This window comes from Cadophora gregata, assembly GCF_030347475.1.
Source record: "Cadophora gregata isolate MNR1 chromosome Unknown scaffold_1, whole genome shotgun sequence".
NCBI lineage: Eukaryota > Fungi > Ascomycota > Leotiomycetes > Helotiales > Ploettnerulaceae > Cadophora > Cadophora gregata.
In genome coordinates, this window is record NW_026695924.1 from 632,236 (window position 1) to 654,032 (window position 21,797).

The following is a 21,797-nucleotide window of genomic DNA, read 5'->3' on the forward strand; positions in this document are numbered from 1 at the left end:
GTTTACACAGTTTCTCAAAACAATGCCAATTGGTCTCTATTCGACTTTTAGACGTCAGCAAAGTCGTGTATCCAAGATACCAAGCCACAATTAACCGTGTCACATTCAACCTAAAGACGAGCAGCGTATAGGATCAGCCTGATTCTTGAGGATTTCGAATCAGGAAGGAACGCTAGCGTCAGGCCAGCCCACAAATTAAGCGAGGCTCATAGAAATCAACATAAATTCCTCAACCAAGCCTGGTTCTACATTCGTCAGCATCATCTTCAACACTCGAAGATGACTTCACCCACGTTACCTCCGCCGCTTCCAAACGGCACCAGCTCTAGTGATAATGCGATCACCAGCGACAATGAGATTACAGCGGCACAACTTGCCTCCCGGCTTGGAGAATGGCTGGAGGGGACGGAACTTGGACCGCGAGAGGAGAGCTCTCGTGTCCCCCAAGGTAAGACACACCTCATCAGTGATGATCACTGCGAGCTCAACCGGCAGTACCGCTAACACCTGACACAGATCAAAGCGACGCGACTTTCACGTCTGGAGAGCAGACCACAGCAAGACTCGATACATCGGAGCAACAGGGCCACGAGAATGACTCATCTTCTGATAATGGTGAATATGTTACTGCCCCGCAGAGTCCTAGAGATGACTTAGACATTGATGTGAATGATTACCGCCAAACTCTGGGAGACGCAGAGGATAGCGTTCTTGAGGCACGCAGAGGCAGCCTGCAGGCAGATACTGATGACAGTGTAGTCAATGCGAGGGTCAGAAGCCGATATGTTGAGGATAGCGTCGTCAATGCGAGAATCAGAGACCGCTATGTTGAGGATAGCGAGGTCAATGCTCCACAGCGACTTGGATTCGACCATACTCACTCTCGCAGAGGAGCTAGGGTGAGATCCGCGAATAATTTTGACGCCTACGGTGGGCGACCACAGAAAGGAGAATGCTTCATCTGCTACTCTCGAGCACATAATTCCCGCACATGCCCACAAAGTGCGAAGACTCGAGTTCCGGAGCTGCGAAATGCTGAGAGAGGTGAGTGTTTCATCTGTTACGAACAGCACATGTCCATTCACTGCCCCTACAACTGGATCAATAGACCAGGAGGAAGTGGTGATGGTGGCGATGGAGTAGGGGGCTTCGGCTCTCTACTTCTCAACTGAGCTCATGGGAGCAAAGTTGCTTCGGCTGCGCTCATGGGAGCAAAGCCTTCCTGCTAGGGCTCATGGGAACCCTTTATGACGGAGCTCATGGGAGCAAAGTTGCTTCGGCTGCGCTCATGGGAGCAAAGCCTTTTCTGCTAGGGTTCATGGGAACCCTTTATGACGGAGCTCATGGGAGCAATGTCTCTAAATAATAGGGCTCACGGGAGCTCTTCTTTTCATCGAGGTTCATGGGAGCTTCATTTAATTCTTTTTAAAGACATCATGGGATGTTTGAGCATGTTTCGAGTATATTTGTATCATGGCGAGATAGCGGAAGAGCGAATTCTAAAGCGTCTGAGACCTCAGTTCAATCGGCAGTGAAGTCTTGACTACCTAGATCCATAAACGTGACGGCATCAGTTTCTTTTGTACCTTTAATTCTGCTGCTATTCAAGTGATAGGAAGTGCGATGCGGATGTTTTGGTTTCTCAACAATCGGTGTCTAGGTAATTTAGCAGGGCGGTTGTCAATCTGCGAGACAGAGCGTCAAGCTCACCTCTGTCCGCCTGAACCAGTATCGCGTCAAGCCCCAAACAATCTGACGAGCAGAAAGTCCATTTGTATGTCAGCATGGAGCTGCACAGATATGGTCGCGGGCCTCCTTCCTCCGCTCCAAAGCGAGACATCTAGGCTCGCAATATCTGTTCAGGAGGGTCCCAATCGCTCTGAATCTCATAAATTACCCAAGTATCACAATGGCAATGTCCAGCCGCAAGTTTACGCCCAAATAAACCATCTGTCACACATCTGTCACACAAATAGATATCGAGGAACATTTCCATCATTTTCCTATTCCAGCGCGACCATCCCCAGGAGCCCAATAAAAATTCTTCGCAATAACTATTTTCCCCCATTCAGAATTCCAAGTCTGCAGCCTGCAGCACTTTCAAGCGAATATCAACTGCTGCGGCTGGATTTCCACATTATTCATCGACATGCATCACCGCTGCAGTAGCTCTCCTCGCTTGGCAAGGGGGCCAACCAGGTGTCGTGGGGTACAAAAAGAATACAACACAGGCTGTGCAGCTTATTTATAGGCGAAAGATAAGGTCTGCTGTCAGCCACGGTGCGGCCCGTCTGGGACAGGCGCGGGGGAGCGAGACATGACAGCCAATCTGACAAGCTTCCAGCAGAGGGCTTCTTTTTTCCTTTGCAGAAGCCATGTTCGCTGAGCGGGTATGCAGAGTCAGCGTGAGACAAGCTCAGCCTTAGAATGCTGTACAAGTTGTGCATGAGATATACTATTGTTGAAGTTTTATCGAATTGTGGTTGCTGACTGTGTTGTTTTGAGGTGACGATGGGGGCAGTTTCACGGCTCAGCTTTGGGGTCAGTCTCACTTCTGTGTCTCCTCATGAAACGATGAAGTATATATCTTGGTCTAGAATCCTGTCGAAACGGAAGATCAGACAACAATAGTTTCCTTATACATTCGCTCAATATCAATAATCGATAATCATAATCAACATGTCTGTCCACAATATCACTGTCCCGTATGTCGATGTCAAAGACTTCGACTGGGGTTTCAACCGAACGGGTCCTTTGCCATGGAATCAAACAGTCTGGTAAGTCTTCTACTCGAATCAAAAAGCCCAAACTGACACATTCAAGGGCTATTCTCGCTGTCTTTACAGCTGTCCCACTATGGATGACAGTCGAATTGACCATCTGGGTCTTCTACGTCTTCCGTCGCTGGTCAGGACTCTACTTCTGGAGCGTCTTGATCTGTACCTGGGGAGTAACTATCCACGCCATCGGCTTTATCCTCAAGTTCTGTGTTCCATCATGCAACTGGATCGTCAGCACAACACTCGCTGAAATCGGCTGGGTCTCAATGGTAACCGGCTTCTCAGTTGTCCTCTACTCACGCCTCCATCTCGTCGTCCGCTCTCAACGCATCCTGAAATTCGTACTCATCATGGTCATAACCGACGCTTTCCTTTTTCACGTCCCTACAATTGTCTTCCAATATGGTGTCTCCGCAAACAAGAAAACGCACCAGTACTACCTCCCGTTCATGGCACCCATGGAGCGTGTTCAAGTCCTCGGGTTCTCCATCCAAGAAGTTCTCATCTCTGGGATCTACATCTGGGCTACTCTTCGTATGCTGAAGGGCTCATTCAACAAGAAAATCCGTAACACGATTATGTTCCTCATCCTGATCCAAGTCGTCGTTATCCTGGCGGACGTCATTGTCATCACTCTCGACTACTGCGAATACTTCACCCTGAAAGCAGTCCTCCACTCCTTCGTCTATGCATTCAAACTCCAGCTCGAATTCGTCATCCTCAATCAATTCAAAGACGTCATCGCCAACGGTGGAATCGCTCCCCGCGGCCTCGAAGCCATGCAAGCCGAGCAGAACGACAATCTCTCACCAACGCCCCCAAACAAACCTGCTGCGTCGCAGAAGAAATGGGGGAGTTTCATTACCATTGGGAGAGTTGGGACGGTTGAGAGCGAGAGTAAGACGGAAGGGAGCGGATCGGTGACTGTGAAGGGTGCGCAGACGCCGCCGCAGCCGGAGATTCAGGGTATGGTGTTGGATCCGGATCAGATCTCGCCGTATGTGGCGGGGCATACGGATACGTTGGATATCGAGAGGCAGTATCTTGGGGCTTGGGATAGACCGGATGTTAAAGGTGCTGGGAACATGGTTTGAGGTTGCGGGAAGGATGGAGGAGACAAGGAGATTGTATTGTCGAGCGTGAGATCGAAGTGTGTAGTAGATAGAATCAGGGAGATGATCGTATAACCCGTACTTAATTATCATATTCGGACATTCTGCAGCAATTGACATCCTTGTTTGATTGGAGTCAAAACCAGAGACAGAAGAAATGATTTGTTTCCCTCCTTGTCGCCTATGTATTGCTCGGTCTATTGGAACTCAAGGGTCGAGAGCCAGTTTCTGGTCTTGTATTTCGGTAGACGTTCTGAGGAGTTCGGCGGCTGCTTTTTCAGAAGGTTTCTTGCAACGAGTAGCCCTAAATTGAACTTGGACAGTAAACCAGACGAGCGTCAAGACGAGGCGTTCAAAGTCACAGCGGGAATATGGGACAAGATAGAATGTTTGAACATCAATTCATATACCCATATGTAAAATTTAAATCCGACCAGCCAACTCCGTTCTGCCCATCAGACCTACCAACCCATTTTAGTGACCCGCAAATCATCAAATCTCTTGCGAGGGAACATCTATGCATAAAGCTTCTTCTCATAACTCTCCATGTTGACACCACCCTCCAATTGTGCACTGGCAGTTCTCAACTCAAATCTGGTAGTACCATTTGCAACACTCTCGTGTAGCTCGGCCAAACTCTTTCTTCCACAATCTTGAAGGGAGTGCTTCAATCCAGCGGCAAGGTAAGGAACGAACTTGGTAACTGATCCTCGGTGGGCAACAGCTCCAGAAACACCTTGAGCGACGAGAACGCTGTCACCCTCAGAGAAGTAACGAGCAGTTCCAGCATTACTCTTCTGGCTGTCCTTGGCACCAGCACCAGCCTTCTTATCTTGCATAGCATCGATACTGCCCATGCCACGATAAGCCTTGACAAGCTTACCTTCGCGGCTGACGAAGGAAGTTCCCGGGGATTCGGTGGTTCCGGCAAGAAGACCACCCATCATAATAGTGGTAGCTCCCAATGCCAATCCCTTGACAATGTGACCTACGTTTTGAATACCACCGTCGGCCATGCAGGGCACGCCAAACTTGGCAGCGAAAGAGCTGACATTGTAGACAGCAGCGGCTTGAGGACGACCAACAGCCATGACTTCTTGCGTAATGCAAGCACTGCCACTACCCATTCCAATTCGGAGACCATCAACGCCGGCTGCGATGAGAGAAGCAGCTTGCTCGCGGGTAACAACATTGCCTCCAATGACATCCAATCCCGGGTACTTCTCCTTGATGTACTTGATCATCTCGATCTGGTACATACTGTTTCCTTGACTGCTGTCCAAAATGACAATATCCAATCCAGCGTCGACCAGCTTCTGAAGACGGATCTTATCCTCTGGTCGGGTGCCGATGGCAGCAGCGCAGATAAGTTGCTTGGAATCTGGGAGCTTGGAGGCCAACGGGAAATGAAGGTTCTTGGTCAAATCGGATCGTGAGATCATGGAGACAAGGTTTCCTTGAGTATCAACAATTGGCAGCTTGCCTTTCTTGGACTTGGCAAGGATCTTGTTGGCTTCAAGAAGAGTGGTACCCGAGGCAGCGGTGACAAGATCGGTTACCATAACGGCTGATACAGGCTGGCTGTCCTCGTCCTCGAATTGGATATCTCTGTTCGTGACAATTCCAACGAGCTTGGATCCGAGTCTACCATTTTCTGTTTCCGGTTAGCCAATGCTTTCCCAAAAAGAACAGTAAATCATGAAGTTTGAAGTGACTTTGTCATAAAGAGCATAGTTTATTCCCCATGACCTTGCGGTCAATACGGATGAACGAAAGTTATATGTATATTTGAATAATCATGAAAGTCTGGAGTTGGGAGTGGGAGGGTTATTGTCTTACCAGTGACTGGGAATCCACCGAAACCCCACTTCTCCTTCAAGGCCTTGACCTCTCCAACAGTGGTGTTACGGCTGAGAACGACTGGATCGAGGATGAAGCCGTTCTCGAATCTCTTGACTTTCTGGACCATCTCTGCTTGCGCATCGGCAGAGCAGTTGTGGTGAATAACACCAAGACCTCCCTGCAGTGCCATATGTGTAGCCATCTCGTGTTCTGTGACAGTGTCCATAGGAGAGGAAACAAAGGGTGTCTTGAGGGAAATTCGCTTTGTGACAGGAGAATCGAGAACGACTTCGGAGGCAGCGAAGCCAATGTAACCTGGGAGGACAAGGAAGTCATTGTAAGTCAATCCACCATGCTTCTTGGAGTCAAGCAAGGACTCGATATCCAGACCATCGCGCTCCTCATATTCCTTGAGGACCTCGAGGGCCTTGGTGTGATCGAGGATCTCGCTAGCGGGGCCAAAGTGCGACTTTACGCCGTTTGTTTGAGGCATTTTGACAGGAGAAAGGTAGTGATTAAGAGAGCAGCGGAATGAAACAAGTAGGAGAGTCGACGCGTATTGAGCAAGGTGGAAATGTATAGTCGACGGGTTGAAGTTGCCTTCTCCCAAATAAGAAGAAAAGAGGAAGAACGGATTCGCGAAAATTGATTTTTGACAGTGGGGATTGTCGCGCTAGGGATCAACGTTCTTCCAGCCGAAAGCTTTTCTTCATCATTAGCGCCAGGTCTCAGTCAGTGAGGCATTCTGATGCAACCGTGACATGACTATCTCTCAAGGAGTGGTAAATGGAACGAATCAACGTGAAATGCCCCTGGTTTGTAGTGGTTGGTATCGAAAGTTTCGATTTTGTCGTTCATGGTCTAGCAAGGAATCGTTTCTGCACGAATGTTCACTTACAACTGTTACTCCCAAGCGCACCTGGAACCTCTTGTCCCTCAAGGTATAATTTACTGAACAAACTTGAATGCATATTCTCCTAGTGCAATATGGTGTAGGTAGAAGCTTATCGACTAACGCGATGCCGGTTGTTAAGCAGTCTGTTCAAAGTACTCGAAATATGTATAGTGATTCGCTTTCTTTGCCCAAGCCAAGTATGTTCATCCTTTCATAAACCTTCACTTGGAGTTTCTACTTACTGATCTACTTCATGACAGTCAAAATAATGTGTAATTTCCACCAAAGTTCTCAGTTTGTTGACCTTTCAATTCGAATTTCATTTTAGCTGTAGTCGAGAAGTGCTTCTGGAACGCCTCACAACATCGCAGTCTCCTATAGCTCCAGGTCAAGGAATATTGTAAAAGAAAGTGAATTTGTTGTTCAGAGCCACAGTCCGACTTCACATGAGTCTACGACGCATTCTTCTGTCTTCTAGGAGTGGATTGTGGATTCAAACAAACTTTCATCAGGGTGATCCTTGCATAAAGTGCACTAAAGACGGCCGCATGCATGCATAAATCCGGGTGAAAAGCGGGGCTGGGACTTGCAGATGAGGCTGGGACCTTGGGGATGTTGGATGAAAACAATGACACCAAAACAACCACAATTAGTAAAGACATGTAACAAAAGTCGAGAAACAAGAAGAAGTTTAATACTCGTAATACGACCATTTTCGTTGTATTCGTAATGTTGAGTGACTCTGTGCTGTGGACACTCTCCAATACTTGGATGTTCCTTCCACGCGCTACCCGTGCAACGCCATTTTTTTGTTGACTTTCGGGAAAGATAAACAAAACCCATCCTTGCCCAACACCCCTCCCTTCTTGTCCCACCACCACCACTCACACCCACACTCGCACTTCTCTTCCGACCTCTCTAAGCATAATAATAAGCGTAGCTGAATTCGCATTCCTCAATCTCTATCAACCCTCATCCTGTCTCAGCATCCGTTTGTTCCTGCGCTGTGCGCCTTATTTGAGTCCGCTATCGATATCGAGGATCTTCCCGAACTATTCTCCGCGTCATTTCTCTCGCATCGAAGATTTTCGAACCCAAAGAACATCTGACCGGCCTGCCAGGCGGCCTCGACCATATGTACACGACATAGGCGCCGTTCTAACTTGACATCCGGCGAAGACATCATCAAGAACCACATCCAAACGCCGTGATGTCGTACCGTCATCCTCTTCGACAAACACAGACGGCCGATTACTTCTCCTCTACAAAGCGCCAGCCTTCCAACGCTTCCACTTCATCGTCAGCGTACTCCAACTCCTCTGGGGCTTACGACCTGAGCAGGACAAGTACATTGTCTTCAGCGGCATCGAGCGGATATACAACTCACAAACGGGGCGTGAGCGAGGCAACAGGTATGGCTCCGTCTGCCATTGACAGCAGGATGTCTCGTAGCATCGAATCGAGTCCGGATAGCGCATATAAGAGTGTCCGACAGTCTCTGCGACCGCTCCCTCAACCGCCAGCGCCGACCCCTCCATCCCACGTCCGGAGTGGACTTCATACGCGGACACAGAGCGTTGATGTGTTGAAGTCCTCATTCGGAGAGCAGACGCCAACTCCGCCCTCACGTCCCTCTGCGATCCGGCCCAATTCAATGATTCTCAGTCGCGCCGACTCTGTGAATCGTCGTCCCGCGAGCATTCGCAGCAATACACTGCAGCATCAACATAGCCCCTTGTCTGCCCCTGATTTGCAGCAACTCCAGCGGTCTTCCACGAGCCAATTGCGAACACTCTCGAAGTTCGCCGAAGACGCCAATCCAGATGAGTTTACAATCACGAATCCTGCGCAGGAAGTCGTTGGTTTACATGGGCGCCGACGATTACAACGCCATGACGCGAAAGGGTCGAATAACAAATTAGCACTTAGCAAGGGCAATGCTTATGGATGGGAAGGACGGAATTGGATGGACAAGCAGAGGCAGTTTTTGCAAGCATACGAATACCTCTGTCATATTGGAGAGGCCAAGGAATGGATCGAGGATATTTTGCAGCGGCCAATCCCTCCGATTGTTCAGCTCGAGGAAGCTCTACGAGATGGTGTTACCCTTGCGGAAATTGTGGAGGCATTATACCCCGACAGGAAAATACGCATCTTTCGACATCCAAAGCTTCAATTCCGGCACTCTGACAATATCGCTACCTTCTTTAGGTTTCTTGCAGAAGTAGAATTACCCGACTTGTTCCGATTCGAGTTGATCGACCTCTACGAGAAGAAGAACATCCCCAAAGTCATCTATTGTATCCATGCGCTGAGTTGGCTATTGTTTAGGAAAGGGATTGTGGACTTTCGCATTGGAAATCTCGTTGGACAACTGGAATTTGAGCATCATGAATTGGAGGAGATGCAGAAAGGGCTGGATAAAGCTGGTGTCAGCATGCCCAGTTTTGGGAACATGGGAGCCGACTTTGGAGTACCTGAACCTGAGCCCGAACCAGAACCAGTAGAGAGCGAGGAGGACCGGATAGATCGAGAATTAGGCGAGAATGAGGAGGCTATTCTGGATTTACAAGCACAGATTCGTGGAGCGGCTGTACGGATGCGCCTTGGCGACACTATGCAACGACTCTGGGACTCGGAAGAGATGCTGATCGAACTGCAATCGATTATCCGAGGCGACTTTGCTCGACAGATCGCTGAATACCGTCTCAATATGCGTAAATTCGCTGTCGATCTTCAAAGCCATGCCCGCGGTTTCATCGTTCGTCAACGTCAATCCAACCAAGAGTCGTTCTGGAAAAGCCGAGAAGCAGATGTACTAAAGTTGCAGAATCTGATCAGGGCCAAGAAGGCTCGAGATGAGGTACGCATGCTGAAATCTGAGTTGAAAAGGGAGGATGTTATTGTCAGGGAATTGCAAGCTGGTATCCGAGGGTTTCTTGTTCGAAAATCTATGGCGGCGCAAGAGAAGGAGACAAAATCTATGGTTGGACCTGTGAATGACTTGCAGGCTGCTATTCGTGGAATGTTGTTGAGAAATCATGTTGCTGATGACCACGAATCTCTTTGGCGCGAAGAAAGCTCAATCAGTGCGATTCAGGCTTTCGCAAGAGCCATGCTGACAAGAAATCAGGTTTCTCGCCAGAGAGAAGCACTTCAAGCATCAACACCAATCTGGAGAGCTCTACAAGCATGCGCCAGAGGACAATTACTACGCAAGCAGGTGGCTTCGACGAAACAAGAGCTCAAGTCCCACTCGCCTCAAATCGCCACCATTCAAGCGTTTGCGAGAGCTGCTGCTGCTCGACGGGAATACAGCGCGACTCTTTCCGCGTTGCAGAATCAAGAATCTTCCATTCTCGATGTACAGACACTTATCCGAGGAATGCTGCTTCGAATGACGGTTGCTGCTGATTATGAAGCGTTGTCCGCACAAACTCCAAAGATCACCCAACTTCAGGCTTTGGCTCGTGGGTGTCTACAGAGACAAAAAATCGGTACTCTGCTGGACAACCTTCAGGCTCATACTGCAGAGATCACCCAACTCCAGGCACTATCCCGCGCGGTCCTACTCCGAAACGATATCGGTATGCTCTTGGCCGAATTGGACAACGAGGAAGAATCGATCATCGCTATCCAAGCTGCTGCGAAAGCTTCTCTAGTTCGTGCCAAGTTCAGAGAGAAGCAGCGTTTCTTCAAGGAGAACATGGAGAAGGTTGTCAAGATTCAGAGCTTCGTTCGAGGTCGTCTCCAAGGAGAAGCCTACAAGAGTCTCACCACCGGAAAGAATCCTCCTGTCAATACCGTCAAGAACTTTGTTCATCTCCTCAACGACAGCGATTTTGACTTTAACGAGGAAATCGAATTCGAGCGTATGCGAAAGACTGTTGTCCAGCAAGTACGACAAAACGAGATGGCTGAACAGTACATTGATCAACTGGATATCAAGATTGCCCTTTTGGTAAAGAACAAGATCACTTTGGATGAGGTCGTCAAGCATCAGAAGAATTTTGGTGGTCACTCAGGAAATCTCTTGGTCAACACATCTATGGTCTCTGGCAATCAATTCGACTTGAAGGCCTTGAATAAGAACTCAAGAAAGAAGCTTGAGTCCTACCAGCAGCTCTTCTTCACGCTCCAAACCCAACCTCAGTACCTCGCCCGACTGTTCAAGCGTATTAGGGAGCAAGGCACGGCAGAGCGAGATGCAAAGCGCATTGAGACACTTATGATGGGTCTCTTTGGATATGCCCAGAAGCGCAGAGAAGAGTATTACCTGCTCAAACTAATCGCCCGCTCGGTCAAGGAAGAGGTGGATGGAGTCCATTCAATCCAGGAGTATCTGAGAGGCAATTTCTTCTGGTGCAAACTTCTCGCCAACTATACCCGTTCGCCACGAGACAGAAAATACCTCCGAGAACTTCTTGGTCCCTTGATCCACGCCAACGTCATCGAAGATCCTGCGCTTGACCTTGAGAGCGACCCCATGCAAATATATCGCTCGGCAATCAACAATGAAGAGCTTCGCACAGGACGACCTAGTCAGCGACCGCTCGATATCCCTCGAGAAATTGCGATCAAGGATCCCGAGACTCGTGACATGTTTATTGACCACCTCCGTGATCTTCGGGAGATCTCTGACCAATTCCTCCTCGCCCTGGAAGCTCTACTCCACAAAATGCCATACGGAGTCCGTTTTATCTGCCAGCAAAGCTTCGAGTTCCTTTGTGAACATTTCCCACGTGAGCCCCAAAAACACCTCCTCCATATTGTGGGCCACTGGCTTTGGAGATTCTACCTCCAACCAGCTTTGACAGCACCCGAATCGATGGGTGTGGTAGAAAAGCAACTTACGCCGCTCCAGAAGCGGAACCTGGGCGAGGTCGCAAAAGTCCTTGGCCAGGTGGCATCTGGTAGACTGTTTGGCGGCGAAAACATCTACCTCCAACCTTTGAATGCCTACGTCGGAGATGCCATTGAGCGAATCACGGACATTTACTCGAACATCATCTCGGTCCCAGATGCCGAGGATACCTTTGACATTGACGAGTTCAATGACCTGTACGCACGAACGAAGCCCACGCTGTACATCAAGATGGCAGATATTTTTTCAATACATCATCTTGTCGCTGCCGACCTTCCTCATATCTGCCCTAATCGCGACGACATGTTACGAGAGATCATCCAGGAACTGGGAAGTGCCAAAAACAACGAGACAGAGATGTTGGGCGTGACTTCAACAGAAATCCAAATGAACCTGAACCCCAAACTCCACGATATCGAGGATCCCGAAGCGGACGTCAAGGCTCTCTTCATGGAGACGAAGCGATGCGTACTGTATATCATCCGGGTCCAGTCAGGGCCCAACCTAATGGAGATTCTTGTCCGGCCAATCAGCCGCGAGGATGATATGAAATGGCACTCTCTGCTCCGCGAAGAATTTGCCGAGGGTAGCAAGACAAGAGGAGCATACTCTGACGCCAACACCCTTGTCGATATCAAATCCATGTCCTACAAGGAGCTAAAACGGACAGCACTTGAGAACATCATGAGGCTTGAACAATGGGGTAGAATCTCGCGACAAAACTATTATCAAGACATCTTGAACGCCATCGCACTTGATATCCGAACAAAGAGCAGAAGAAGGGTACAAAGACAACGCGAACTTGAAGGCGTCCGACTTACATTGGCCAACTTGAACGAGAAGGCCGAATGGCTTGAATCCCAAAGGAAAAGTTACGACAATTATATCGAGCAAGCCATGATGACATTGCAAAAGAAAGGGTATGTTTAATATTCCTCTCTTTCAACCTATTACTAACAATTTCGCAGCAAAAAGAGATTCCTTATGCCCTTCTCAAAGCAATACAACCACGAACGAGAACTCGAACGATCTGGTCGCAAACCCAAATTTGGATCCTTCAAGTACTCTGCAAGGACCCTGTCCGACAAGGGTGTGCTTGTCTCATGGAAAGGATACGATAATCGTGAATGGGACAAGATCAATCTTACCATATCCTGTGATGAAGTCGGCGTCTTCTTCATTGAAGGAAGCAAAGGCAGCATTCAAATTCCAGGAGCCAGCGCCCAAGTACCTATGGACTCGCTCCTGGCTGCTCAATTCGCCAATCACCAATACATGGATCTGTTCGAGGGTTGTATGAGGCTTAATGTTAATTTATTCTTGCACTTGTTGTACAAGAAATTCTACCGGACGGATGGATAGTGATGGATAAAAGGCTTGGTTCTGTTTTGTGGCTTCTCAATGCTTCGAATGTCGGCATGGTTATGGCGTTGGTTCATGTAGGGAGATGGATCAGAAGGGTTTGAGGAAATGGTGTTGAATGTAAATATGTTTCATTCAGGGATGGAGCCGTGGAGTGGATATTGCTAGAAATATCGTGATGAATGGAATGCCTTTACTACTCTAACATGCGTCCTGTGCAAGACCACTGGGAAATCGGATTGGAAATTGAGGCGACAAGTGCCTTCCCTCTTTGAATGTGGGCAGGAACGATAGTCAAATGCTACTTCCTGCACTTGTCCATGGGTCCTCCATCGTCACCCGCAGCCATCTTTCTCGCAACCATCACTGCTTCAAGCACATTTCAAACATCAAGATCCATCAAGCATCACGATCAATTCGAATCAGCATCACCCACAAACAACAATAAGCATAAGAGTACGCACCTACAGCCACAATGCGCCGACATGATCCCCTTGTTCATCTTCTCCTCGCTATCTTTCATCCCCCCCGGGCTTCATGTCTCATGCTTCCAACTCCTCCTTTTATCGAGGTTCGCAATCCAACATTTCCTGAGCCAACTGCTCCGCCATCACAACAACTTGCCTCGAACCCATCATGCTCTCTCCTCTCCCAAGCTCTATCCATCTGCGCCGTTCTCACACCTGGCTTCGTTACACTCCTTCCACCTCAACAAGCACATTGTCTCTGCTACTCCAGTACAGTATGGGCGCCGAACGTCTTCGATGACGCAGTGAAGACATGCGCCGACTTTGCGAGCACTGCTGCTTCAGGAGCATTCCCTCCGCTGTTAAATCTCGAGGGTTTCTGTCTCAGTGTAGGAGATGTGGATAAAGATGCGCCGGCAAGTGTACAAGCCACGCCTACTGGTCGCATACCGGGTGCTGGAATGGGAGGTACACATGGCAACACGAATGAAGTCACGCCTGGATCGAACTATGTGCCGCCGATGCCGACTTATGGAACTGGCAATGGAAGTGGAGCCAATGGAGAACAAGGCGGTTCTGGGAATGGAGCCGATGGCTCAGATGGGTCTAGCAATAATGGTGGTGGTGGAGTAGATGGTAATGGAGGTTCTGGCTCTGGCTCTGGGGGACAAGGCGCAACTTCATCGCCAACAGGCTCGCCAGCTCCAACGCCAACAATCAGCTCTGGATCCAATGGGCTTGGCACGCTCACACCTACAACAAGCATATCAGGTGTGACAATCACGGTCGTTGGTGGAGGAGTAGGAGCTACCAAAACAGCAGACGGATCAGTGAGGAATCGAGGAGAGGTTACTGATATGGAGGTTGTGTTGGTCAGTTTGGCGATTTCGGCGCTGATTCTTTTTTTATGATTGCTGCCCTGCTGGGTGGGGCGATTATGCAATTCCTTAGGTCATAGGAATCATACTGGTGAGAAGAAGGGGTGAAGAGGGAAGAGTATTTTAGTTTATACTTAGTTTTGGAATGGTTTCAGCACCAATTATGCTGTTTAGCTAGACGGTTAGTGAGGATTGGAATAGTACTTGTTACCTCTCACTACGTATCTCCAGCCTTACCGTGAGTCTCCACGAGCTTCAATGTAAGCCCAAGATCCCCTAGGACTTCAGCAGTAGAGGACGGCTAAATTTAAACGCGAGAGAAACAAAGATGGGACACATGGCGGTCATAACGGGCCCCGAAGATATTCCGATAAGCGAAGCTAAATTCGGGCAAACCAAAACAAGCAAAATGAAAATGTCCCCGACCCAGTCCTATCAATTGAAGTTTTGAAAACGAAACAGTTATGAGACTTCTGGGAGACATCAGCAACGATGTTGTAAGACTTGGGGGAGATGAGTAGATCTTGGTTGAGTGTACTGTGAAGAGAAACCAATTGAATAATCTCCAAATCAAAAACATTTGGTGGTGACATAACCTCCGAGGGAACAAGAATTCAAAAACCGTTTGTATATTATACGAGATCTATTCATCTAAACAGTGAACACTATTCTCTTTTCAAAATCTAGAAGAAGAAAAAATGCTAGAGTCGGCGTGGATCTTCATCTCTTGCACCTAGCGCCTGCTACCCCAAAAGCAAATCTGGTCGAGCAAAGCACGTTATTGAAAGAAATACGAGCCAACGTAGCACAGAGATACAATTAGAAGATATACAGGTTCCGTAACTGCTGAAGTTTTAAAGCTCTGTTGCATCTTGGTTGAATACGTAAGCCGTTGTCCTGCCAACCACTTCACAAAAGCATGTTAAAATACACTGCAAAACACAGCCTACCGTGAGTTTGCCACTGCACCTCAACCTGAAAATTGGGTTCTCACCACAACTCTTGTCTCAAAGAGATACAGAACGCAGTTTTGCAGTAATGATACTTCGTATTATTTGAGTCTCTTCGATGACTTCCCTATTGCGGCTAGGCCAGATACTGAAAGGAAGAGTGAGCTCCTACACAATCACTAAACGAATCCAAGACTCGGTCTGGCTTGCAAGGTAAGTTCGCAGCCTATTACGCAGGTCATAATTAAGCTTAAGTTCCAGCAATCTGGCTGAGGAGAAAGTCATCATCAAAAGCGTTCGCCATTGGTGCCTCCAAAATGAGTGCGATATTCTCCATCGTTTCCAAGCCCGGGCACCCTCGATGCGTCCGATCGTGGATGAGATAGTAGACCCATCTGATCCGCCGGCAATTGTGCTGAAACATCTCGATGATGACGTTTTACATGCGTCATCAACCCGAAGGTTTACAACGGCCGAAATCAAATACATCGCAAAGACGGTACTTCAAGCACTTGAGGTTCTACACGAGGATGGTTTCGTTCATACAGGTAATGAAGTTCTTTCAAAATAAGAGACTGTGTCAAATGCTGATCATCTCAGATATCAAACCCAACAACGTTCTGGTTAACTACAGCAATCAAAGCCAGCGAATTTCTGATACATGCTTGGCAGACTTCGGAAGCACTGTACGCGAAGATTCAGAGTACGCCAGAGAGGGCTTTCCAATCGGAACGCCTATCTTTCGTAGTCCGGAGGCAGCTTTACGACTGAAATGGGACCGCGCAACAGATATCTGGTCATTCGGGACGACGGTAAGTTCCACGACGGCCACCATAACCGCTTGGCTGACCGTACTCTGTACAGCTCATAAGTATGATATGGGGCCTTAACTGGCATATCTTTAAACCGGATGTGCCAACAGATCATGAGCACTATGAATTGAAGATCTTGATGAAGCATTGCCAATTCTTCGGACCGTACCCGTCATCGTACCAAAAGATGACCGATGAGGATACGCAGAAGATTCTTGCATTTGTTATGGAGGCAGTGAAGGACGTGGGAAAGCCATTTCATCTAATCAGGGAATCAGAGATATCAAAAGAGGATAAGGCGTTCGTACTCAAGATTATGCAGCTTGATCCAAGAGATAGACCGTCAGCGAAACAACTCTTAGACGATGAATGGTTCGCAGACGTGGAGAAGCCGACTTGAAGGGCACCAGTGTAAATACCCTGACTTGTAGCAACATTTAGGAGATATGTTCTAGGAAAAAGACATGTAATACAATATTCTGAACATCAAAATATCCCATCAGTTCCGTCCCTGAGTTCGTCTCGCAACCTTCAATTGTCTTCTAGCAGCATACACGGCTCCTCTTCCTCTCTGACCTCCTCCACCTCCATCGCCATTCTCCACACCTCGTGCTCCACCACCAGCTGGCTCCGAATTTGGATTCTGTCTTGGTTCCCGCTCGATGATACCTCTACCTCTCGTGGGTCGATTGTTGTAAGCCTGTCCCATATGACGATACTGTGACGGTCCACCACTGACACCCTTTCCAGCCATACCACGAATTGAGAACTGGCTGCGAGATCCAGAAGCAGGGGAGGAGCCTTGGTGCTGGTGAGATAGCTGTGCGCGCGTTCCTGAACCTGGAACTGGAGCTGGGTGGATTCGGAATCCACCGGTATTGATATTTGGAGTCTGAAGAGGACCGGGGATGTAGACTGGTGGAAATGGGTTTGGAACCGGAGTGCTGTTCATAGCTCGAGGACCGGTGGGAGCAGGTGCTGGATTGGAGGTGGAAATGATGGTTGGAGTTGCGATTGATGGGAAAGGGAATGGGAAAGGCTCATTGCCAACTGAATATATTGTCAGCATCCTACTGGGAGACAAAACACAACCGTGGCCGACGCGCCAAGTTGAGGTGAAGGCTCCGAAGAAAGTAAACAAACGGCGAATGACATACAATACTTCGACCAGATATAAAACTCGACATGCCAAATCTTCTCCAGCTCACTATACGCTCCGTACGCGCCGTGAACTCTGATTTGACTGTTGATAAGCGCAAAGTCGAGATCGAAGTTTTGGCTGGAGATGCCCCAACTGCGTGCCTTTTGCTTGATGTTTGTGATGCATGAGGCGTAGAGAGGGGTGGTAGGGACCGATTTTGGGGTTGTATACTGTAGAGACATGGTTGCTACGTTATGTCGGAATCGTTGTGGAAGTGGGGGTGCTGAGGCAGATCGAGAATTGTTTGGAGTGTCGCCGGACGATGTGGTGATGGAGTCACTTTTGACGAGCCTGGATGACTTCACCTTGGGGTTGGTCCCGTGACCGCTGGTTGACAGAGGGCTTTCTCCAGGACTCAGGATGACGACAAGGGAGCTCCTGGACGCAAGAGAAGACGGAACTAACAGTAGACTGTACCATTGCAAGATCTATATGCAGTAGCAGTGAATTATACCATGCACCATGCGTGATTGAAGCCAAAAGTGTTGGCTTCTCTTGCGATCGTATCACCCTGGAAAGATCAGGAGAGTCCTATTATGATTTATTGGCACCAACCATCGAGGATAGAGCTCATCATGTGTTGACATAAACCTATATGCCTCGAACAAACGGAGAGCACAGGAGGAAGAGACATCCAGTAAGTGTGTATTGAATGTTGTGTATTTGATACCAGCCCGTTTGACCCCCATCTATATACACCAAAGAGTCCTCTCGCACTCCAGGTGACTGTCTGGTGCTTGGTTTTAAGAGACAAGGTCATAATCTTTCATATTGTTTCCGGATCGCTACAATTTCGCGTACTGTATCCAATGAATCACCCCCAGAATTTCTCTTAGACCAACACAAACAGTATTCGAGAATTTATCTCGAGGCGCAGCACGAGTGACATTACGCTAAATTTCTCCAGGTCTTCAGAATCGCACTTTAGAAAGCTGGTTTTGGGGAGTTACTTCCCATTGCCCAATGCGATGGTCTTGGCGGCGTAATATTTGGATGTATCACTGGACGTCCTCTATTTCCAATTTGATGAGCTGACCATTCTTAGGACCGGAATCGTCAAGAACACCTAAGCTAGCTTGAGTCTTTCCAAGTCCATCAGCAGAACTCGCACAATCTTGTTCGTTAGCATCATCCTTGGATGAATTGCCCTGGTTTGGTGAAGCAGAAGCAGTTTTGGCTTCTCGAGGAACTGGTTGAACAGTATTACCGTGAATTGAGATATCTTTCAGAGAAATCTGTGGAGTACCATCCTCTGTCTTGATACTCGTAACGGGTTTGGGGAGGATGGGCTGCTTTGGACTCGCTCCCCATCTGCTTCCTTCTGACCAGGGGCGAACACTTTCATCCATAGAATGGCCATCTTTCTTTTCCTTTTTGATTGTTGGTTTCCCAAATCCCGGTTTCTCCGCCATCGGCGAGAGCTGAAATGAGTCTGGTGGGCAAGAATATTGGAATTTGATACCGCCTACTGTTTGGGGTAAGACTGAAGACCAATGCCATTAGTTTTGTGACAAGCAAAAAACACCGAGTGAACTCACTAAACCTGTCATATAATGCAGCATCAATATACCACAGCTTTTGTGCTTCCGTGAAGCCCGGAAAGAACCCGTCTTGGCTCATCAGGTCCATAAGTTCGTTCCGCATAAGATCGAATCTAAATAGCTCGTGAAGCTTTCTATCCTTGCCCTCGAGAGTTTGGCAAGATATTCTTTCAATTCTTTCTCGCATTTTCTCACTATAAGGCCTGCGCCACGTCTTGCTTGGCCTTGGTGTAGGAGGTGCTGTAGGATTCGTAGCTAGTAGGCCGTTGCTCGAAGTAGCCATGATAATTGAAAGGTGATGCGGGGCGGAAGAATAAGTGTATCCAGGAGTTCAGTGACGTACAATATAAACGCTGTAGTTGAAGCTTGGATAGAGTTGTGGATGTTTGCGATCTATTGACAGTGAGTTTGTACCGAAACAGGCATATGATGTTCACCAGGGCCGCCTCAGTCGTAACTTCCTCGAGTGAAAAATGCTTGCAGAGTCTGGCCTCAACATATGCATCACTACCAGTTTGAGATCACAATATCATTTCATAACACACCGTGTAATAATTAGTTGTGATGAACTAGTCTCTACTTGTATTGGTCTGTTGATAACAAATTTAAGGACATCTCGCATCAAGTACTGTTAAACTTCCATCAAAGAAAGTGTTGTTATACATTATTGAAAATAAGCTGGAGATGAAACAGAAAATTACCCTTTTCTGTCTATTTATAAGAATTATCAGATGGGAATGAATGTTCTGAATCCATGGCAAGACAAGCTGCAGAGCGAATGAGAAAGCCGACTGGGGTACCATCGTTCATAGAATCATATGATATTTTCTTTCGTAACAGCAAGCTTAAACACGTCTTAGAAAAAGTTCGCTTTCCTACACTTGCGAGCTCTTTCATTTGACTCATTACTCAGACATTGTATAACCACTGTCGCCCACCTCGCCACAACATGACTCACAAGCACCGCCTCCCTTTGTCCGACAACCCCCCTGCCCTCTCCAAAAGAGAACATCATATATCGAATTAATCAAATATCGTCAACAACAGCAAATACAAAGCTGTGATATGCCCTTCCAAGGAAATTCAATAAGCAATTTAGCACAGAGGAAGTCGTGCAGGGCTCATAACCCTGAGGTCCCTGGATCAAAACCAGGAATTGCTAGCATGAATCTCTTGGATGAGAATGTCTCTTTTCTTGCGTTTTGTGGTAATAGGTTGCAGAGAGAGAATGTGACGAAGGGGGAAGCTAGTGAGGCAGTGAGTGATATAGCTTTTGGTAAAATGTTTGTGTCGTTGTGGATTTCTTTTCATGTAGTGATGTTACCTTTCTTTTTTTGCTGCGAGCGGGCAATTATCGGGTCGGAATCCCCAACAAGTCACCAAGTCCTGGTTCTTTATGCTAAGCAATGGTTCAAAAGAAAACAAAGAAATTGTAAGACCATATCAATGTAAAAGACTTGTGAGGACGAAATGCAATGATGTATTTCTTCTATAAACTGTCCCTTCTTGGACGTGTGAGCCCTACATATTGAGAAAATCCTTCACTTCTTTTAAGATCCATCTCCAATACAGAAAATTATCTCGGCTCTACTATCTCCATCCTCGCCTCTCTCAATCTCATCGTCTTCTTCATCTTCGATTCTTAAAGCCTGGCATCAGTTTGGCTGCTCGCTTAAGCACCGTTTCCGTTGTAGGCGATCAAGTTGGGAGATCCGCTGCCTGGGCTGATGACCTTTCCAGTCGTGCCAAGAGCCTTGATACGGGACTGAACAGCAGCTGGGGTAGAGAGACCCTCAAGCGCGATCAAGTAAGCAGCGAGACCAGCAACGTGTGGGCAAGCCATGGAAGTTCCACTGATGGAGTTGGTAGCAGAGTTGGATCCGATCCATGCAGAGACAACGTTGACACCTGGGGCGAAGATATCGACGACAGATCCGAAGTTGGAGAAGGAAGCACGGTTGTCGTTGATGTCAATGGCACCAACGGTGATGGCTAGTGCCTCTGAAGCAGGCGAGTAGTTGGCGGCGTTGGCGTTGTTGTTACCGGCTGCGACAACGACGGTGACGCCCTTGGCGATGGTGTTGCGGACGGCGGTGTTCAATGCTGATGAAGCGGTTCCTCCGAGGGACATTGAGAGGACGGACTTGGCTGGGGCGTTGTTGCCGACCCATTGGATACCTGAGATGACACCGGAAGTGGTTCCACCTCCCGTAGCATCCAAGACCTTGACAGCGACGAGCTTAGCGGCTTTGGCAACACCGTAAGTTGAGCCTCCGATAGTTCCGGCGCAGTGAGTACCGTGTCCGTTGCCATCAGTGTTCTACAATTGTCAGCGAATCGCATTTTCAAGCGAGCGAGTGGCTTACCGAGCTGTCAACAAAGTTTGCTCCCCAAGTAGCACGGCCACCGAATTGAGTGTGCGAGATCAGGATACCAGTGTCAACAACGAAAACAGTGGTGCCAGAGCCGGCAGATGTATCGTAGATGTAAGTGGTAGAATCCTGGTTTCGGTGGGAAATGCGGCCGAGGCCCCATGTGGCGCCGGTTTGGGAAGTGAGAGCAGAGGCGTAAACCTTCTGGTCTTTCTCAATGTAGGCGACCTGGGAGTGTCAGTTGAGCGTCTAGTATCAGGATGAAAAACTTACATCTGGAGATGCAGCAATCTCACCAAGGGTAGCAGCATCGGCGGTGATCTGGTATCCCTTAAAGCTGCCAATGTCATAGGTAGCTCCGATTCCACCAACATCACGCTTGGAAATCAAGGAGTTGACTTCCTCAATGTGGCTTGCAAGGACCTCGGCAGTGACATCCTTCTGGTAGACAACAATGTAGGAGTCCTTGACAACATCACGAGCATCAAGGTTGCGGATCTTGAGGTTGGCTGGAGCAGGAGCAGCAAAGACAGCTGGTGCCACGAGAGCAGCCAAAGCCGCGAGGCGACCAAGATATGAGACCATGATGGGCTAAAGATGTACCGTTGAGACAGAAGCGAGAGGAGTCTGATCGAATGAAGCTGAAGAGATTGAGCTGAGGGATGAAGAACTGAAACTTACGGGATATCATCTTGTATTTATACTTGTTGAAGCTATTCAA

General features: G+C 48.1%; 9 protein-coding genes and 1 non-coding gene across 10 annotated transcripts; 6 read left to right on the forward strand and 4 right to left on the reverse strand.

The window, feature by feature from the left end:
* Nucleotides 1–279: 279 nt before the first annotated feature.
* Nucleotides 280–1,172, forward strand: ONS95_000188 (uncharacterized protein; the record flags this gene model as incomplete). The annotated part of the gene is made up of 2 exons (XM_058493334.1): nucleotides 280–448; nucleotides 517–1,172. 2 exons carry the CDS (start codon nucleotides 280–282, stop codon nucleotides 1,170–1,172), a joined length of 825 nt encoding a protein of 274 aa, XP_058363534.1.
* A 1,091-nt stretch (nucleotides 1,173–2,263) lies between these two features.
* Nucleotides 2,264–3,970, forward strand: ONS95_000189 (uncharacterized protein). Its single transcript, XM_058493335.1, has 2 exons — nucleotides 2,264–2,777; nucleotides 2,824–3,970. The coding sequence occupies exons 1-2, from the start codon at nucleotides 2,680–2,682 to the stop codon at nucleotides 3,872–3,874; spliced, it is 1,149 nt and encodes a 382-aa protein (XP_058363535.1). The 5' UTR covers nucleotides 2,264–2,679; the 3' UTR covers nucleotides 3,875–3,970.
* Nucleotides 3,971–4,251: 281 nt separating this feature from the next.
* On the reverse strand, nucleotides 4,252–6,349 carry ONS95_000190 (uncharacterized protein). Its single transcript, XM_058493336.1, has 2 exons — nucleotides 5,732–6,349; nucleotides 4,252–5,546 (listed from the first exon to the last, which is right to left on the reverse strand). The coding sequence occupies exons 1-2, from the start codon at nucleotides 6,225–6,227 to the stop codon at nucleotides 4,408–4,410; spliced, it is 1,635 nt and encodes a 544-aa protein (XP_058363536.1). The 5' UTR covers nucleotides 6,228–6,349; the 3' UTR covers nucleotides 4,252–4,407.
* Nucleotides 6,350–7,371: 1,022 nt separating this feature from the next.
* On the forward strand, nucleotides 7,372–13,090 carry ONS95_000191 (uncharacterized protein). Its single transcript, XM_058493337.1, has 2 exons — nucleotides 7,372–12,413; nucleotides 12,462–13,090. Exons 1-2 carry the CDS (start codon nucleotides 7,840–7,842, stop codon nucleotides 12,853–12,855), a joined length of 4,968 nt encoding a protein of 1,655 aa, XP_058363537.1. The 5' UTR covers nucleotides 7,372–7,839; the 3' UTR covers nucleotides 12,856–13,090.
* Nucleotides 13,091–13,330: 240 nt separating this feature from the next.
* On the forward strand, nucleotides 13,331–14,314 carry ONS95_000192 (uncharacterized protein; the record flags this gene model as incomplete). Its single annotated transcript, XM_058493338.1, has 1 exon — nucleotides 13,331–14,314. One exon carries the CDS (start codon nucleotides 13,331–13,333, stop codon nucleotides 14,231–14,233), a length of 903 nt encoding a protein of 300 aa, XP_058363538.1. The 3' UTR covers nucleotides 14,234–14,314.
* Nucleotides 14,315–15,163: 849 nt separating this feature from the next.
* ONS95_000193 (uncharacterized protein) lies at nucleotides 15,164–16,470 on the forward strand. Its single transcript, XM_058493339.1, has 4 exons — nucleotides 15,164–15,363; nucleotides 15,406–15,698; nucleotides 15,751–15,962; nucleotides 16,015–16,470. The coding sequence occupies exons 1-4, from the start codon at nucleotides 15,269–15,271 to the stop codon at nucleotides 16,360–16,362; spliced, it is 948 nt and encodes a 315-aa protein (XP_058363539.1). The 5' UTR covers nucleotides 15,164–15,268; the 3' UTR covers nucleotides 16,363–16,470.
* Nucleotides 16,462–17,345, reverse strand: ONS95_000194 (uncharacterized protein; the record flags this gene model as incomplete). The annotated part of the gene is made up of 2 exons (XM_058493340.1): nucleotides 16,462–17,012; nucleotides 17,120–17,345. 2 exons carry the CDS (start codon nucleotides 17,343–17,345, stop codon nucleotides 16,462–16,464), a joined length of 777 nt encoding a protein of 258 aa, XP_058363540.1.
* Nucleotides 17,346–18,161: 816 nt separating this feature from the next.
* On the reverse strand, nucleotides 18,162–18,987 carry ONS95_000195 (uncharacterized protein; the record flags this gene model as incomplete). Its single annotated transcript, XM_058493341.1, has 2 exons — nucleotides 18,162–18,646; nucleotides 18,702–18,987. 2 exons carry the CDS (start codon nucleotides 18,985–18,987, stop codon nucleotides 18,162–18,164), a joined length of 771 nt encoding a protein of 256 aa, XP_058363541.1.
* An 806-nt stretch (nucleotides 18,988–19,793) lies between these two features.
* On the forward strand, nucleotides 19,794–19,866 carry ONS95_000196. The gene has a single exon. It is a non-coding gene; the product is annotated as a tRNA-Met (tRNA).
* A 510-nt stretch (nucleotides 19,867–20,376) lies between these two features.
* Nucleotides 20,377–21,661, reverse strand: SP2 (Subtilisin-like protease 2; the record flags this gene model as incomplete). The annotated part of the gene is made up of 3 exons (XM_058493342.1): nucleotides 20,377–21,024; nucleotides 21,071–21,304; nucleotides 21,350–21,661. 3 exons carry the CDS (start codon nucleotides 21,659–21,661, stop codon nucleotides 20,377–20,379), a joined length of 1,194 nt encoding a protein of 397 aa, XP_058363542.1.
* Between the last annotated feature and the right edge of the window lie 136 nt (nucleotides 21,662–21,797).